This window comes from Neomonachus schauinslandi, chromosome 9 (assembly GCF_002201575.2).
Source record: "Neomonachus schauinslandi chromosome 9, ASM220157v2, whole genome shotgun sequence".
Classification (NCBI taxonomy): domain Eukaryota; kingdom Metazoa; phylum Chordata; class Mammalia; order Carnivora; family Phocidae; genus Neomonachus; species Neomonachus schauinslandi.
The window spans coordinates 30,181,582-30,201,335 of record NC_058411.1 but is presented as its reverse complement, the minus strand read 5'-3'; the positions used below and the strand labels follow the sequence as shown (position 1 = coordinate 30,201,335).

Below are 19,754 nucleotides of genomic sequence, written 5' to 3'. Positions count from 1 at the left end.
AAGTAAACATGGAGAAGTACTTACAAAAGACACAGTAATATGATAAAAGTAAAACTGCATGAAGAGAATAATTACAAGCTACAGTTTTAAAAATAACTATGCACAAAGAAACTTCACAGCACTGTTAACAGTATTTGTAGGAGATTTTTCCCTTTTCTTTATCTTTCAAATTATAACTTTATTATTTTAATACTGAGAAATACACAAAAGAAAATGAGCTTAGTTACTACTTTCACATTAATCCTTTATGTTTACAAGGTGCACCTGGAAACATTTCAGCGAGAGAAATAAGGGAAAAAAGTCATGAGAAAGTGATTTACACAAATACCTTTATTTTGTTTTTAGATGTATATAGCAGTATACATTTGAGTAAGGAGGTTGCTCAAGTCCAATAGGGGAAAGGTTACAAAACATACATAAAAAATATTCATATCAAAAGCATGAGGATCCATACAACCTTTTTTTAAAGAACAAGCACATTCATACAAATGGAAGGGTTGTGACAAAGAATTTTAAAGTTCAAGAGCCTGTCACAATAATGAGGTATCAATAATGGGCAAGAGGAGTCTTGCAAGCTTCTCTCCTATCCATTGCTCACTGAAGTCTCATTCGTTTTTCAGGGGGGCCTTTGGTGCTCACTATCTGTTGGACGTTCTTTGTGGTCTCCTTCTCCTCAGATTTTACAGTTTCTGGTATAGGTTCTGCCTCTTTCTTTGTCTGATCCACTAGACGTCAAAAGCAGGTATTTTTTTGGACGGAGAGGAAGGCAGAGGGATGAGATCAATTTAGACAACAGTAATGTGAATAGTTTAGGCTCAAGTTCATTTAAAACTGCCTATCTCAAGTTCTAAATTTAGCTGTTTTATCAGGCAGATATGTAAGAACCTATTTACAAACCTAAAAACCTGATAACCCAGGCAAATTTGTGATCATAGACAAAAACACATGTCATTTAAATAAGACGATATGCATAAACAAGATACATGATCTCTCCCAGGCTGAACAGATAGTTCAATACCTATTTTCAATGATGAAACAGAACACCTTTTTTCACACTGAGATCTGAACTAAAAACAAGCTCAAATCACCTTGGCTTCTCCACCCCTCCTCAATACTTACTCTTCCCACTCCAATTAATCTTTTAAATACTCATATCAACTACCACAAAAGCACCATCTTTTGGCAGTTCAGCAGATCTCAAAAATTAGGAGTAACAAACTACCATGAGAGTCTAGGACAAAAGGACCACAGCTCATCTTATGTGCTATACCTGTTACTGAGTTAACCAGACTGGTTTTATTTCAAGTTTAATAAGAATATCAGGAACCATACCTGGGACAGGCTTTTCTCCAGACTTTTGCTATAATTTAAAAAAAAGGGGGGGGGGCAGGTGGGGAGGAGAAAACAGGGCAGGTTAGCAAAGTTTTCTTCTTCCTGACTTCATAATTCTTATTAAAATTACACCTTCATTCAAATTATACTAAAAATGACTCCATAAAGAGGAACCACTATTCACGTACCATAAAAAGTAAATTTACCATTTTCTACTTCTTATCCCCTTGCTCCAGAAAAGACACAAAACTAAAACTAGAACAAAAGAGTCAAACATAAACAATCCCCCCTTGAATATCTACCTACATAGCCCTCTGCCTCTGCACCCAGGCTAAAATGCTTCACAAAAAGTAGCTAAGTAGAATCCAGTGGGAGAGAATAATGGAGTCTTTCAAGACTCCAGAGGCTTATTTGTTTCGGCGATATGAGCTTGAAGAAAGCAGAATAAAATACAGATGAACACTCCAACTTACAAAGATGGCAGGTATGGGAAGCAAAGAGGAAAAAGGTATTTTTCTATGAACATAAGTCTTCTGACAACAGTACTATTAATAATCAAATTACAGGGGTGCCTGGGTGGCTCGGTTGATTAAGCATCTGTCATGGCTCAGGTCATGCCACCTGCTCAGCGGGTAGTCTGCTTCTCCTCCTTCTGCCCAACCCACCAGCTCGTGCTCTCTCTCAAATAAATAAAATCTTAAAAAAAAAAAAATTTTTTTTTTTTAAATCAAACTACAGTAAAAAAAAAATGATGGGGACATCATGAGTCAGGAACAAGGTCGGATCCTCCATTCTGTATAGCAGTTCTTTTATTTGATTATGCTGTCATCTCCCTTTTCCTATTACCCACCTTAAATGCTTTAAAACAGTTTCCCCCTCCTCAAGGCTTACAACCCACCCTTCACTTGCAGCCAATAATTCTATATTCTACATTTTTAAAAAAAGGATGCCAACATCTGAAGTTCCCTCCCAGCTATCTCCTTCAAGCTTATTATTCCTTTTCCTATAAACACACACATACACACACACACGTAACTTTATAGACTTCCCCATCATCTCAAAAGAAAAATGTTCTCTTCATTTTTAAGGTTAATGTTTCCAGACATTTTCTGAATTTCTTTCTGAATTTACATGCCCTCCCTAAGCTTTCTCATCTATTCCTATGACTAAAGACTACAAAATTTCCTGATATCACATGTTCCAGATTCATGCTGACAACTGCCTACTAGCCCATTCCAACTGCAAGCTCTGGGAAGTTACACTTAATAAGGCCAAAACTGAGCTCCACATTATTATCCAATGTGCAGAAAATATTAACATAGCCAAAGGAATGTTGAAAAAGAAAACCAAAGCTGGTGGCATCACAATTCCAAACTTCAAGCTCTATTACAAAGCTGTAATCATCAAGACAGTATAGTGCTGACACAAAACAGACACATAGATAATGGAACTGAATACAGAACCCAGAAATGGACCCTCAGCTCTATGGTCAACTAATCTTTGACAAAGCAGGAAAGAATATCCAATGGCAAAGACAGTCTCTTAAACAAATGATGTTGGGAAACCTGGACAGCCACATGCAGAAGAATGAAACTGGACCACTTTCTTACACCATACACAAAAATAAACTCAAAATGGATGGAAGACTTAAATGTGAGACAGGAATCCATCAAAATCCTTGAGGAGAACACAGCAACCTCTTTGACCTAGGCTTCAATAAATGGTGTTGGGAAGACAGGGCAGCCACATGCAAAAGAATAAAACTAGACCACTATCTTACACCATACATAAAGATTAACTCAAAATGGATTGAAAACATGAACATGAGACCTGAAACCATAAAACTCTAGAAGAAAACATAGGCCATAAGCTCCTTGACATCAGTCTCGGAGATAATTTTTTGGATTTTACACCAAAAGCAAACACATCAAAACCAAAAATAAACAAGTGGAACTACATCAAACTAAAAAGCTTCTGCACAGCAAAGGAAACCATCAACAAAATGAAGAGGCAGCCTACAGAATGGGAGAAAATATTTGCAAATCCTGTATCTGATAAGGGGTTAACATCCAAAATAAAGAACTCATACAACTCAAAAGCAAAATAAAACAAAAACCCCAAACAACCGAATTTAAAAATGGGCAGAGGAGGGACACCTGGGTGGCTCAGTCCGTTAAGCATCTGCCTTCGGCTCAGGTCATGATCCCAGGGTCCTGGGATCGAGTCCCACATCAGGCTTCCTGCTCAGGGGAGTCTGCTTCTCCCTCTGCCTGCCGCTCCCCCTGCTTGTGCTCTCTCTCTGACAAATAAATAAATAAAATCTTTAAAAAAAAAAATGGGCAGAGGAACCAAGTACTTTCCCAAAGAAGACATACAATTGGCTAACAAGTACATTAAAAGGTGCTCAACATTCTAATCATCAGGGAAATGCAAATCAAAACCAGAATGAGATATCCCTTCACACCTATCAGCATGACTATCATCAAAAAGACAAGAGATTACAAGTGTTGGCGAGGATGTGAAGAGGGAACTCTGATACATTGTTGGTAGGAATGTAAACTGGTACAGACAGTATGGAAAACAATACAGAGGGTTCCCAAAAAATTAAAAATAGAAATACATAATCCAGCAAGCCCACTTATGAGTATATATCCAAAGGAAATGAAAACAGGATATTGGAGATAACTGCATTCCCATGTTTACTGCAACATTACTCACAATAGCTAAGATATAGAAACAACCTACAATCTGTCAAAAGATGAATGGATAAAGAAAATGTGGTATGAAACTGAATATTATTCAGCCATCAGAAAGCAGGAAATACTGCCATTTGCAGAAAAAAAGATGAACCTTGACAGCATTATGCGAAGTGAAATAAGCCAGAAAGAGAAGTTGAAATAGTCTATGTATCACTTATATGTGGAATCTAAAAAGACCAAATTGATAAAGAGAGTGAAGTGATGGTTATCAGTGGCTTGAGTGGTTGGCAGGGGAAACGGGAAGATTTTGGTCAAAGGGTACAAACTTCCACTGATAACATGAGTAAGTTCTGGGGATCCAATTACAGTATGGTGGTTATAGTTACTACTACTGTATTATACACTCAGAAGTTGCTAAGAGAGTGAATCTTAAATGATCTCACCACAAAAAAGAAATGGTAATTATGTGACATGATGGAGGTGTTAGCTAATGCTACAGTGGTCATTTTGCAATATACATAAGTGTATCAAGTCAATGCACTGTATACCTTAAATGTACATAATGCTATACATCAGTTATATCTCAATAAAGCTGAAAACAAACAAAAAGTTTATTACTAAGTATTCTTTAATGCTATTGTTAATGGAATTGTTTTCTTAATTTCCTTCTCAGATAGTTCGTTAGTGTATAGAAATGCAACTGATTTTTGAGTGATTTTGCATCCTGCAACTTTAATGAATTTGTTGATTAGTTCTAACAGCTTTTTGGTGCAATCTTTAGGGTTTAGTATGTGTAAGATCAAGTCAGGAATTATGTAAAGAGACAATTTTACTTCTTTTCCCATTTGAATGCCTTTTATTTCTTTTTCTTGCCTAAATTCTCTGGTAGAACTTCCAGTACTATGTTGAATAGAACTGTGCAAAGTGGGTATCCTTGTCTTGTTTCTGATCTTAAAGGAAAAACTCTGAGAATGTTAGCTGTGGGTTTATCACATATGGCCTTTACTATGTTGAGGCACATTCTTTTCTTACCGAGTTTGTTGAATGTTTTTATCATAAAACGGTGTTGAATTTTGTCACATGCTTATTCTGCATCTATTGAGATGACTGTATGATTTTTAACCTTTGTTCTGATAATGCAGTATACCATCAAGATTGATTTCAGTATATTGTACCATCCTTGCATTCCAGGGATAAATCCCACTTGATCATGGTGTATGATTCTCTTAACATGCCGTTTAATTTGGTCTGCCAGTATTTCGTCGAGGATTCTTACATCTGTGTTCATCATGGATACTGAACGTAGTTTTCTTGTAGTGTCTTGGTCATCTTTGGTATCAGATTAATGCTGCCCTCATACAATGAATTTGGAAATGTTCCCTTCCTCTTCAATTTTTGAAAGAGTTTGAGAAGGATTGGTGTTAATTCTCTTTAAATGTTTCGTAGAATTCACCTATGAAGTCCTCTGGTCCTAGACTTCTCTTTGTGGAGAGGTTTTGATTACTAATTTAATCTCTCTACTCATTGTTGGTCTGTTCAGATTTTCTATTTCTTCATGCCTCAGAGTTAGTAGGTTGTACGTTTCTTGGAAATTCTTATACATTTTCCAATTTTTTTAAGGTTTTCCAATTTGTTGGCATATAATTCTTTATATATAGTACCTCTTTTTTTAAGCTAAACTCATTTTTTTTTAAATTTTTTTATTAACATATAATGTATTATTTGTTTCAGGGGTACAGGTCTGTGATTCATTAGTCTTACACAATTCACAGCGCTCACCATAGCATATACCCTCCCCAATGTCCATCACCCAGCCACCCCATCCCTCCCATGCCCCTCCACTCCAGCAACCCTCAGTTTGTTTCCTGAGATTAAGAGTCTCTTATAAACGGTTTGTCTCCCTCTCTGGTTTCGTCTTGTTTCATTTTTCCCTCCCTCCCCCTATGATCCTGTCTTGTTTCTCAAATTCCTTATTATATATAGTCTCTTAATGATCCTTTGTTTCTGTCTCCTCTTTCATTTCTAATTTGATTTGAGTCTCCTCTGTTAGTCTAGTTAAAAGTTTGTCAATTTTATCTTTACAAAACACCAACTCTTAGTTTCATTTTTTTCTAGAGTTTTTCCTGTCTCTATTTCATTTGTTTTTGCTCTTATCTTTTTCACTTCTTTCCTTTTGCTAACTTATATGTGAAAATTAAACAACACACTCCTGAACAACCAGTGGTTCAAAGAAGAAATCAAAAAGGAAATCAGAAATTATCTGAAAAGAAATAAAAATGAAAACATACCAAAATTTATGGGGTGCAACAAAAGCAGTACTAAGAGTAAAGTTTATAGTAATAAATGCCTACATTAAAAAGGAAGAAAGTTCTCAAATAAGCAATTAAGCTTACCGCTCAAGGAATTAGAAAAAGAACAACAAACTAAAGATTTCTGGTTTCCAGTGCTCGCTTCAGCAGCACATATACTAAAGATTTCTGGTTTCCAAGAAATCTGTCCATTATTATCAGTATGTCCATTAATTAATATGAACATTAACATGTCCATTAATAGTCTTTCATATTTCTGGTTTTGTGTGTTCTGTTCCCATTTTCTACATCAGAACTGTCCAAAAGAAATATGTGAGCCACAAATGCAAGCTGGCAGTTACATCTTTTTACTCCGTACCCCACCCAAGTCTTTGAACCCAGTATGCATTTTATACTTACATCACAGCTCAGTTTACACGGGCTGTGTTTCAAATGTTCAACAGTCACATGTGCCTAATGGCTACTGTACTGTGCAGGTCTAGGTGTTCTTCCCCCACCCTCCCTCATACATACTATGTACTCGCTGAATGGTCAACCACAGCTAACCTCCTCCACTATCATGGTTACCCATATCCCTACACACACTATAATTTACTTATTCAACAGACACTATTTTATCTTCAAATGGAATTCATGAGAGTTCTCTAAATTGACTTTCCTGTCCTACATTCCATTCTGTCCTCCGCTCCCTTCACCACTACATCACCATTCCAATAGCACATAACTCTCACACAGTGAAGTCAGGGAAAGGGGAAGGGGAGGCCTGTTCTAAAGTCATCTCAAAGTGTGAAAAATCTCACTTAATCTAAAACAAACCTGAAAATTTTATCTCCCCATCAAGAAAAACAGTATACATGACATTGTGTGTACAAAGCCCTGTAGGTGTCTCTGTGAACTGAGACTAACCAGGAGAATAACATATTCACATATTCCATCTCATACCTACTTCACTTCAAAAGTTCATTTAGTAGAATGGCAGGTGGATTTGTTATTGCTATTATGCTAAATAACATAAGAGAATTTATATAACTTAAGCATCAATATGATGTAACTCTATTTATTACTCCTCCATTTATTATGCCAAACCCTCTACTTCAACTGTTCTTTTTGTTACAAGTTTTTTGTTTCTTAAGTTTACTTATAATCTCTACACTCAACGTGGGGCTCAAACTCACTACACCGAGATCAAGAGTCACGTGCTCTACCAACTGAGCCAGCCAAGCGCCACTTGTTACAAGTTTTAACTAGTCTATCATTTAAGGACTTCGATATCTACTACATCAGGATGAAAGGCAGCATACAGAATAAAGACAGCATGAGTTTCAGATTCTAGTTTAGTTACCATCTATGACACTTTCAGCAACTTTGGAATGAGAATGTTATGTATAAGCAGTCCTTAGTTTGTGAAGATTTAAAGAGAAAATAAACTTAAGAGCACAGAACAGTGTTAATTCCATTCCCTTTACCCACTATCTCTATTAAGTCTTTAAAAACCTTTCCTTTGATTCAGAGGCCCCTTTTTTTCCACCGGAGACCATTTTTAACTAATGAGGAAAGTCACTACTAAAACAGTTCTCAATTAAAAATAAATAATCCAGGAAAAAGCATCAAATCAAATTAACCACATGTGTTCTAATTACCTGCACAAATTTGGGTGGAAATTTCTGTCTAAGGTCTAGGAGTAAAGCATCCACACGTTGTCTCTGAAAAATAGAGCTTGGTTCTTCTTTCCTTTTGGCTTTAGGTTTGACTTTATCTATTAAAATATGAAGTCCAAATCAAAACACTGCCTAATTAGTTTGGTGTCTTACATTTTACAAATCTTTGTCCACCACGAATATACTCAAACATCATTATTTTTAATGGCTACTATTCCAAAGATTATCCCCCCCAAATAAATTAAACACAACATATAGAAACAAGTGTTCTTAACACTTCCCTCTTAAATGAAGTTAACATTTTAACATTTAAAAAGCTGATTAAGTCTTTTAAAGATATTTCAGTTTTAGTATGTAAGCATAGATAGACATTAAGAATTTTAAGGCTAACATTTTCCATAATTACCTAAATCACAATCCAGATTATGGATTTGAAATTATCTTGTGTATATTTTAAGTGTATTAAATGGTCTTCCCACGAACCTAACAGGTACAAATGGAAATGCAAAGTTCACAAGCTCAAGTTATCATACTTGATTATGATTCACTGAAAAGAACAGACAAACCAAACAACAGCAGATCATAAAGACAAGAAAGAAAAGAACTTGCAAGAGAAATTCTGAAATTAATCACGTACGGAACTTTCCCCAGGAGGGAGCTGTATTGGGGGACTATCTATAAATGAAGAGTTCCAGGTAAGTTTTATTCCAAACATTTCATTAGGATGGGGGGGCAAATAGCTCTTGAGAGAATTGTATTCAACAGATGCAAACTTTCCTATGTCAAATGTTGCTGCCTGCACCTACTATTTTTTTTTTTTTTTTAAGATTTTGTTTATTTATTTATTTGACAGAGAGAGAGAAACAGCATGAGAGGGGATAGGGTCAGAGGGAGAAGCAGGCTCCCCGCTGAGCCAGGAGCCCGATGTGGGACTCGATCCCAAGACTCCGGGATCATGACCTGAGCCGAAGGCAGTCGCTTAACCAACTGAGCCACCCAGGTGCCCGACCTGCACCTACTATTAAGAATAAATATAACTAGGGGCACCTGGGTGGCTCAGTTGTTAAGCATCTGCCTTTGGCTCAGGTCATGATCCCAGGGTCCTGGGATCGAGCCCCGCATGGGGTTCCCTGCTCACTGGGAAGCCTGCTTCTCCCTCTCCCACTCACCCTGCTTGTGTTCCCTCTCTCGCTATGTCTCTGTCAAATAAATAAATAAAATCTTTAAAAAATAAATAAATAACTATATCTGAAAGACCATTCATTCCACAGGTCTGAATTCTATTTAAAGGCTACTTTCCCTCAGTAATTTATTCTGAGTTGCTATTTCCCAGAGAAGGAAATTCAGAATATAGGTATATTGCCATAGACACATTTCCAGAGCACTTTTATTGTAAAATATGGTGCAGAACCATTAGGAGACTAGCAGCTATGGAAACTAAGGGGTCTCGCATCATAACAGGTAATAACATGGAAAGATCAGAAAACAGACTGGTCATCTGGAGACAAGGCTATAAAAGCATCTCCCCTACTCTGAACATGGGAGATTCAGGTTCCAGATTTCAAGATGACTCAACAGTTAGGTAAGCAGGATACATCATCATGACCCATTCCTCATCACCGATACCCTCTATATGTTCCAAGTATTTTAAAACCTTGAATCAACTTACCAAAGATTACCAGTTACCTACAGATTAAAATTTCTATCTGTTCCTATGGGAAAGCTTGTATTACCACATCTAGTTACATGAATCGCAGCTATGAAAATGTCATCATCCTATGAAGTCTTTCTATCTAAAACACACCTTGAAATCAATAGCTGTTTTCTTATAGAAAACAGCTTTATTCTCAGAATACCAAAAAGTGTTCTACCCACCTTGCTCTTCATGATCTTTGAAGTGCCACCAATACCCTTTGGAAGGATGATATCTACAGTATGAGAGAGCTTCATCAAAAGCTGATTGAATGCCATGCACTGCAGTAAGCTTGTAAAAAGAAAACAAATTCTGAATTTCTCATTAGATCAACTAAAATCTCCAAAGTGAATACCCACAATATTACATATGCAAAGAAAGTAATTTTCTGTTTTGTTTTTTTCAGAACTTCAATCACTATAGAGCTGGGGCTGTAATATATACTTTTAACATGAACTTGGCCCATAGAAAGCCATGTTTAAGACATTCTAGTAGTCAACACTTTGTGCCAACATACACAAGGGAGAGAAACTTCTGTTTGATTCTTGGAAACAAGGTAGCTCGATTAAAAGTTTTCTTTAGTGTTTCAAGAATGTGAAATACTTACCACCCTAGAGTTTATAACTGACCCCAAGTCTGGCGCTTGATAGATCACTCCAGCAATGATATAGTAATCAGCCAGTGGGATAACTAAAGGAGTGAAAATAAAAACATTCATGAATATAGCTATGCACACAAACTGCTAAATAGATTTTCATAAAAAGAACAACTAAAATTTGATATTTTCTCATATTAAAGCTTAAGACAGGATTTGGCAATTCCTATTTTTGTAAATAAATTTATACTGGAAAACAACCATACTCATTTATTTACATTATTATCTAAGGCTGCTATGACACTATCTGAGTAGCTGTTACAGACACCCTGAGGCCCAGAAAGCCTAAAATATTTACTCTCTGAACCATCACAGAAACAGTTTGCCAACTGGAGCAATGCTTCTCAAATTGGAATGTGCATCTGAATCACCTAAATATCTTGTTAAAGTTAGATTCTTACTCAATAGGGACAGTGCATTTCTAACAAGTTCCCAAGTGATCCAGTGCTGCTATTAGTCACCTACACTTTGGGGAGTAAGACCTCAGAGCGAGAGATTTAGGGCCTAGGGTGAAGATATCAGATGCACTGAACTTGCCAATGTGTCCCATTCCTGTGTCCTAAGGAATAAAACAGCTGCTAGTGAAGCTGGTACCACCTCATGTCACTTCCATACCTTGAACCCTCTAATCATGGAAATCTTGTTCCTGGTCTTGCCTTTGTTCTAAGGTTCTTTTTTTCCACTGGGCAGGGACTCTAGATCATTAGATTTTGAAATTAAATGTGGATTCTTAACTCTGGAACCACAACTTCTTTAGCAAGTCATTGTCTGAAATCATTATCAGGGTGAAGGTTTTTCCTAAATGTCTTGATGAGGTTATCTAATGAGGAGATGTAGCTGGTCATCTCTGGAATAGTAACTAGCTCTTTGATTCAAAGTCAAATCTGAATTCTATACTCTTCAGTTTGATTTCTAAAGCAAGTTTATGTTTGGTAATATAAGCCAGATAAGTATTTTGGGTGAATGTGTCAATGAGGATTTTCAATTGATCCTCTATGAATTTGGTGTAACTGCATCTACCATGTATGTTTTTAAAATAATTAGACTCAGTGGACTGAGAGGAGTTGTTACTTAGGATGCTTGAGGTTCCCAACAACTATCCTCACAGAAGAGGTGGCTTCAATGTAGTGAGTTACTTTGTTAGTGCCTGGAGAGTTGTCCTTGAGCATGCTGGAAGACTTCTGGTGTCTAAGCATGTGACTAGTGGAACTTGGCTTTTGAAATATTTCCTAAGTGGTAAATTTATACCTGCTGAACTAGTGTGCCTAGACATTTCTAAAAATAATACTATTATAGTGGAAACCTCATTTCCTTCTGAGAGTTTGGAATTTTGGCAGGCAGAGGATGTCCACAGAAAAAAATTCTGGACTCTGAGTATCAAAAGGACTTCCCTAGGCAGACATACTACATATGTAGTGTGGGGGGGGCGCTGTTGGAGGAAGGATGTACTTGGTGCAGCCCCTTGTAGAAGGGAAAGCAAAGGAAGCTTACACATGGATTCTTACAGATCCCACTTGACATGGCTTTTTCCCTTACTGATCTGTCTGTGGATCCTTACTGTGCTGCCATAACAAATCTTAGGTATAACTAACATACCCATATGCTGAGTCTGCTGAGTCCTCTTAGCAAAGCACCGAACATGTATGCGGTCTTGGGGAATCCCAAAAACAGAACCCAATCCAAAAAAGTAAGAACATGGAGCTCAGAAAGTTAAGCAAATCATAGTATTTTAAGAAGAAAATTATGCCTGAAGTTTACATTTTTACCTTGGGTAGGGGACTGCCGCTGTTGCTTCCGAATGATAAAAAGAATGGGCTCTTGAGCGTGTAAAAGGATGTATTCCACTCCAACCATTTGACTGCAAACAGAACACAGACATCCAGAGATCTATGAATGCCCTACAAACAATTGTGTAGAACAGTCAGATTATTATATAAAAGTAGAGCAACTCTGTAAATCAAATTAAAACTGCTTATGTTTGATATTAAAAACTGGCTGTCCAATAAAACTGGCTATTTTCCCAGGTAGGTAGAATATAAAGTAAGATTTGATTTTTAAACAACTCTACAAAAATCCACAATAAACTTAAATCTGAGTATTTTGTCATGAAAGTACACTGAAGAGTGTACATTTCAAAAAAGACAACCAAAATACTGTAATACTTCCTGAGATGTATAAATATATGTAAAATCTAGAAATATATAGTACATGAAGACCACCCACGTCTTGACCATGTATTTCAACTATATATTCTACTCAACAAGAAAATGTCCAAAACCTTATCCTTGCCTCCAACAAATTTTGACCTGACAGATTGTTTAAAAGCAACAATAAGTTGTCTTAATAGTTGTAAATACTTGCCTCCTAAACCTATTTAAAATACCTCAGAAATTTAATTTCAAGAACCCCTCTCTGATGTTTAGCTGACAAATGAAAAACCGTATTACACAACTGTTTCAGAAACTTTTGTAATAGCAATAAGTTCTTAATTATTTAGCATCCGAAGTCTGAAGAACCTTACTTTGCAATTGTCAAGCTAAAATTCTGTCACACGAAGAAAAATCTCCTATAAACCAGACTACGGTTTAAGGTATTAAATTTAATGTTAAAGAGACAATTAAGTATGGTCACTTAGTGGAGAACAATTGCATTGCTAAGATCACTAATTGGATCTGCATCTAAGCCTCACAGCTATATTTTAACTGGATAGTAATATACGAAATTATACAGAAAAGCCTTCCTAGGTTTTAAGTGACTACTGGTAATTCCTTTGCATGTCAAATTTGTACAACTCCCCCCCCAACCCAAAAAAAATCCAGTTCTTCCAAAACTTCTACTCTGTACTTCACTATCCATAGCTTGAGAGAATCATTCATTTCAAAATCTCTAATTGGCAAAGATGTGACCTTCTTACAATAACTTACTTTAAGTGTTCTAATGTTAGTCTCTGCATTTTGACCACCTCATTATTACATGTTCTATCGTAAAAAGGATTACTTCTTTCTGAAAAGTAATCCAGGACACTTCCACTGTTCAAAATGGGGATCCAGGAACTGTCAACCCAAGAGATTCCCAGCAGATTATCTACAGGAAAGAAACAAAATGATAAAGGATGAGAAAAAAGAAAAAAAGCCAATCCAACATTTATTTTGCATCTAATGCAGGAGGCACTACAAATATAAGAATTGCATGGATCCTAACCTATACTCTCACAGAAGAGGTAAGTGTGCAAGAAAGCAATGACAAGATGACATGATAAATGTTATAACAAAGGTATGAATAAATGTGTTACCAGAGCACAGAGGAAGGAGAATACCTTACCTGAGGGAACAGGAATGATTTTTCACAGGGTGAGGAGGAGGTGGGAAATGCATCCCAAAGAAAACACATTCACATCCGCCAGTTTGAGACCTCCCAATTATGGACAGAAATAAGTTAGGAAGCTATTACATAGAGGAGATGATGATGCAGAAGTTATGAAGCAGGTGAGAAGTAGAATGCCCTTAATTACAGCCACACAATCTCACATTTTGGAATAGAATTAACTCTTTAATATTTCAAAATGCAAAAAGAAAAAAAAAGACATGGTAAATAGAACTAGATAGCTTTATTAATGAGCTTTTGTTGGTTACTGACAGCAGTAATGTTCCACAACACTGACAGTACTAAATCCCATTAGCTGTAAGTTATGAATGTCAAAATGCCTATTAATACTAGTTGAAAAAGGAAGAACTGAAAATTTCAACCTCTCCTAAACTGTAATTGCTTCTGGCACCTTTGAAGAAGTCAGACCTACTCCAAGGCAACAAGCAGTTTTAACGGAAATTAATCAAATGAGAAAAAGTAATTTTATAAAGGTAAAATGTGCTGTGTATGTTGTAAAATAAAGGAAAAAAACAGATGAAGTATGTGAATGATCAAATAATGAATACAGACCATTAAGATGATTCATCATAAATACATCATGCCATAACCAAATATCTAACATGTCAGGAAATTATGTTTTCAGAAAAAGACAAATTTTTTTTAATGAAAAGCAACTAAGGATAATCATTACTCTCAGCTTTAAACACTAGAGTCCAGTTATTAAAGTAGTTTTCTTCAAAGCAACTTTCCTACACATTTTTTTTATTTCCTTAGGAATAATTATATAAAAGCATTTGTGGGGTGCCTGGGTGTTTCAGTCGGTTAAGCGTCTGCCTTCGGCTCAGGTCATGATCCTGGGGTCCTGGGATCGAGTCCCGCATAGGGCTCCCTGCTCCACAAGGAGCCTGCTTCTCCCTCTGTCCTCTGCCACTCCCCCTGCTTGTGCTCGCTCTCTCTCTCTGTCAAATAAATGAATAAAAAAAGCATTTGACAATTATAGGTTTGTTTCTCACATAATGGTAACTATGTCTATATGGTGTCATAAATTACTGATAATAAACTATTACAATATTACAGATCATTTCAGCATAGGTAGAAGAATAATCTGCAGAAACAAATAAATATGTAATTATAGATTCTACCTACCAACAATTATGGAGAGTCAACAGTTGGTGGGGACCTGGTGGAAGGCAATGGCAATGCACAGGAAGATAAGGACGAAATTGACATTTTTAGGGAGAAAACAGACAATTTCCTGAATGATCAATTATAAAGTCAGAGAACTTAGGAACCAATAACTCATTTAGTAAAGAAATGATAATGATTTTGGCTTGGATATATTGAGTTTATTAATTTTTTTTTAACGATTTTTAAAAATTTATTTATTTGCCAGAGAGCAAGAGAGAATACAAGCCGGCGGGGGGTAGGGGGGGGAGCAGCAGGCAGAGGGAGAAGCAGGCTTCCTGCTGAGCAGGGAGCCGGATGCAGGACTCGATCCCACCTGGGATCATGACCTGAACCAAAGGCAGACGCTTAACGGACTGAGCCACCCAGGTGTCCCTGGATACACTGAGTTTAAATATGGAATCAGACTCTTCGGAATTTAGAAGGAATCGTAAATGTCTTCTGCTCCAAGTGACTGTTTGGCGCATTTTCCCTATAATTTTCTTCACCAAGCTGTATTCTGATCAGCAGTCATGTCATATTTTCCCCATTTTCTAAACTAATCAAAGATGAAAAATCAAGCAAGTATGGCCTATGAGACTAATACAAACACAAAAAATATTATTCACCACTTCTGAACACTGTGCCAGGCACTATTTTAACCACTTTACCACACAATACCTCAAGAAGGTTGGTACTATATAGATACTATATAGTATCTATGTGCTAGATTGTATACGTGAAACGCTTTTAGCACATTGGAATAACCCAGGAAATGTTAATGATGAAGATGTTGGTGGCAGTGCCAGTAATCAATTTATTTTAAAATTACAATGACCAACTTTATTTCTGGCTTAATCAAGGCTGTTCTAGTTTCTTCTCCCCCACCTCCAGTTTATGCCTTTTTAAAAAAATAGAGATCTCTTTCATTCTCAAAAAGGTGTGAGTTCAGCAGATAATTTAGTTATGCTAAGTTGAACTCCTTTCAAATGTCAGTATCTCTACAAAGCCTTTCTCTACTTTGCAAGACAAATAATGGCTTTCTCTATGGTCTCACAGCATTTTTTATACTTTTATTAATACTCATCATATTTTAACCCAGAAATACAAATGTGTTCCCATTAAATTTGACTTTTTAGACAACTGGGGCTGTGTCTTACTCATTAGGAACTTGCACAGGACCAGATTTAAAATAGTCACCAAATGTATATTAATTTATGATTGAGGGCCAAGGACAAGTTACTCTACCGGACACAGATTTACACATACTCCAGAATCCAAGGATGTTCAGTTACAAAATGGTTAACTGAGATTACGAGGGTAGTATATAGCTGAGAAATAAATTATTATTTGTCCCATTTGGGGACTACCTGATCACGGCCCCATTAAGAAAATATACTACTAAGTCAAGCAGAATCCAACCACTTCTTACCAACTCCACCGTTACCACCCTAGTCCCAGCTACCTCCAAATTTCCTTGCATTACAGGAATGACCTCTAATTGGTCTCCCTAATCCCACCCTTACCCTCCGACACTGTTCTTAGCAGCCAAGTGATCCTTAAAAACAGTAAGTCAGATTATGTTCATCCCCTTTGGTCAAAACCCTCCAGTGGCTCTCCATTTACTCAGTGGAAAAGCCAAAGACCTTACACCATGGCTTTGCAATCCCTATATGATCAAGTCACCAATTATCTCTCTGACCTCATCTCCTTCCCAACTCCTCTCTCACTCTGCTTCAGCAACACTGACCTTTTCTTCTAACGCACCAGACGCAGCCCCACCTTAAAGCCTTTGCAATGACTGTAACAAATATAAGTAAAACATTGTGAAAGGTAAATATCTGAAAACACTCAGATGGACTAAATATTTTTTTATTCAGTAGCAAGGGAACATGTTGACATAGCCTAAGTACAGCTTTCTACCAGCAAGTAATGAAATTAGGCACTTGAAACTCTCACACTGAAAAACAAACATATAAAAACACTGTACAGAAATGCTGAAGATCACTGGACATTCTGAGTAAATATAAATGAGAACATGTTTCTATTAAGTGCGCAAGACTCCTAGTTAGTTAATACAGAAAAAGGCATCTCAGGGGCGCCTGGGTGGCTCAGTCGTTAAGAGTCTGCCTTCAGCTCAGGTCATGATCCCAGGGTCCTGGGATAGAGCCCCTCATCGGGCTCCCTGCTCAGCGGGGCGTCTGCGTCTCCCTCTGCCCCTCCTTCCACTCATTCTCTCAATCTCTCTCTCAGATAAATAAATAAAATCTTAAAAAAAAAAAGGGCATCTCAAAACCCTTCCCTTTAATAATCAGGTATAAACAAACAAAAATAACCCTAGGTAAAAACAATTAGGAACTATTATAGTTAGACATCTTTTGAGGAAAGCCCTTTTTCTTTAAACTGCTGGGGGTGAGAGGTCTTGCATCTAGGTACAAAAATTCACACTTCCTTTAAGGAAAAGTATACAAAGTTTCAAATGGAAATACATACCGGTTGAGAGTTTCGTACAAGTGCAAGAAGTTTTGTGGGAGCCATCACCACAACAGTAAAAAATATATTCATGGGCGTTCTCTCAGTCTCATAAATTTTTCTCACTCTCATAAATGGTTACTTCCAACCTGGAGGAACCTGGACAGTTTGGAACTAAGTTCTCACGCTTCAAGCTGTATTTTAACCGCCCTTCGTTCACCCTTTGGCATCCCAGAGCACAATTCCTTGGCTTTTTTTTTTTTTTTTCAATTTCACTGAAAAAGATGTGTGTACGTGTGCTGAAAAGAGAATGTATGGCCTAACTGGTACTGAGATCAAGTAGCTAAAAACTGTGCCACTGATTGAACAAATACCTGAGTACCTTTACAGTTCAGCTGTGAAAAAGGACCGATCCCTGCCCTCAGTAATTGTTGGGTGTTCGATGGAAGGTATCAGACTCAAAAATAAAACTTACAGAAGAAAATCTTAGGGATTCATGCCCAAGGACGCGCGGGGCGCAGGGTCAGGAATAAGGCAGCTCCCACGCGCAGTCCCATGAGAAGAACCAAATCACGTCATCCCACCCCCTCTCTGCCCAAAGGTCGTCCCTTCACCCGGATAGAACAGCCCCAGTCTTGCTGTAGAGATGCGTGTGTCTGCAACAATACTGGAGGTCTGAGGGCTCGAAGCCCAGAGCTTCTTCCAAACTCTTCGTTTTGAAGCTTGTAAGAGACCCCTAAGGAGCCGGGGAAAACGATTTTTCGCCGGATTAGGGAGCCTTGGGGTGTTCACAGAAACCATTCATAAGCGCTTGGGAGTCATCACAAAAGAACCTGAATCTTGCCTCGGCGAGCTATAAACCCCAAACCAGGCCCCAGCCAATCTGGAAACAAAGGGTAATAGCGCAAATTACCTCGGATATCGACCGCCGCCATACTTCCAAAAGCGCTCACAGGTTCTCCTTCCGGCGTGCCGTAAACGTAACAACTCCGACGACGGAAGTGGCCTGCTGCGGACCGCAGGGCCGGTCAGGAACGTAAGGAGGGGAGGAGACTGCGCAGCCTGGGGAGAGGCCTGGGAAGAGGAGGTGGGGAGGAGCGGGGCGTGGAGGAGGGGGCGGGGCCGGGTGGAGGAGGGAGCGGAGAGAAGCGGGGCGGGGCGGGGAGGCGGGGCTGGGAAAGAGAGGGGCGGGGCGGGGCGGGGCGGGGCGGGGCGGGGCGGGGCTGGAAGGTGAACGGGAAGCAAAGAGGTGAGGGCAGAGGCTGCGAGGTGGGAGAGGGGCAGGGCGGGAAGGAGGGAGCTGGGCGGGGAGGTGGAGGGAAAGAGGCAGGGAGTAAGCACTACGGGTAAAAGAAAATTTGGAGACTTTGAGGAAAAAGAGACTGAGCGGAGTCCTGTCCCCCTCCCATCACTGAGAGATTCGAAAATTGGACCTTGATCTTTTGCGATCGTTAAAAAAAAAAAAAAAGCATTCTGATTACGCAGAGTTGCGGGGGAGCATCTTCAATTTTAAAAGCTCCCTCAGGTGTATCCAAAGGGCTGTTAGATTTAGGAGCTACTCTGTTCTGTTTTTCATCCTGCCTCAAGTATGGGACGCTACAGAACTAAGCAGAAACAATTTGAGAGCCATTAGCTTTTAAGTGACTAAACCCATTAAAAATCTAAACCCATTAAAGAAAGTGTTAGATGCCTCTGAGACAAAAATTTCACAAGACAGGAAATGTTTCTGAAGTAAGATATTAATAAGATTAAAAGAAAGGGAATACCTCTGGGTCCCTGATTAAAGATTTAGTGTCTGCATTCCAGGTAATCTGGGGTAGGAAGCAAGCCCGCAGAGGGAGTAATTCTGTGGTATGGGGAAGCCATAGAAAGCCTCAGAAAGATTCTCAAGCTCCAGTGTGGCCCCATAAAAGCAAAATGATGAGGGTATCTACCAAGCAAGATACTGATACCGAGAAGAGAACCTCCAAATCTGAAGGAGCCCTGTGTACAAGGATGAGGTGTGGGTGCCTACATCTTCTACAAAACTTAGATATTATGAGGGTTCCCCCAGAATTTAACCACAACCCAGGAGCAAAGGGGGAGGACCATGAATTTACTGTGATTTTTCACCTCATCTACTGGGAATTCAAGTTTTAAAAATCTAAGTGGAATAAAAATATACTGTGTTGCTTTGTCACATTTCAAATTTTTTAAAGATTTTATTTATTTGATAGAGAGAGACACAGCAAGAAAGGGAACACAAGCAGGGTGAGTGGGAGAGGGAGAAGCAGGCCTCCCGCCGAGCAGGGTGCCCGATGGGGGGCTAGATGCCAGGACCCTGGGATCATGACCTGAGCTGAAGGCAGACACTTAACGACTGAGCCACCCAGGCGCCCCACATTTCAATTTTTAACTGGGATTTTA

At 38.3% G+C, this 19,754-nt stretch overlaps 1 protein-coding gene across 3 annotated transcripts; it reads right to left on the bottom strand.

Moving 5' to 3' along the window:
• Positions 1-309: 309 nt before the first annotated feature.
• Positions 310-18,429, bottom strand: MED6 (mediator complex subunit 6). 3 transcript variants are annotated; one of them, XM_021679539.1, is made up of 8 exons: positions 18,262-18,429; positions 13,271-13,430; positions 12,113-12,204; positions 10,299-10,381; positions 9,874-9,982; positions 7,981-8,096; positions 1,333-1,360; positions 310-725 (listed from the first exon to the last, which is right to left on the bottom strand). In XM_021679539.1, the coding sequence occupies exons 1-8, from the start codon at positions 18,281-18,283 to the stop codon at positions 595-597; spliced, it is 741 nt and encodes a 246-aa protein (XP_021535214.1). In that variant the 5' UTR covers positions 18,284-18,429; the 3' UTR covers positions 310-594. The 3 variants fall into 3 exon arrangements, with proteins under 3 accessions (XP_021535214.1, XP_044773740.1, XP_021535215.1); XM_044917805.1 differs by having other exon boundaries at positions 9,874-10,003; positions 18,262-18,415; XM_021679540.2 differs by lacking the exon at positions 7,981-8,096 and having other exon boundaries at positions 591-725; positions 18,262-18,415.
• Positions 18,430-19,754: the final 1,325 nt, after the last annotated feature.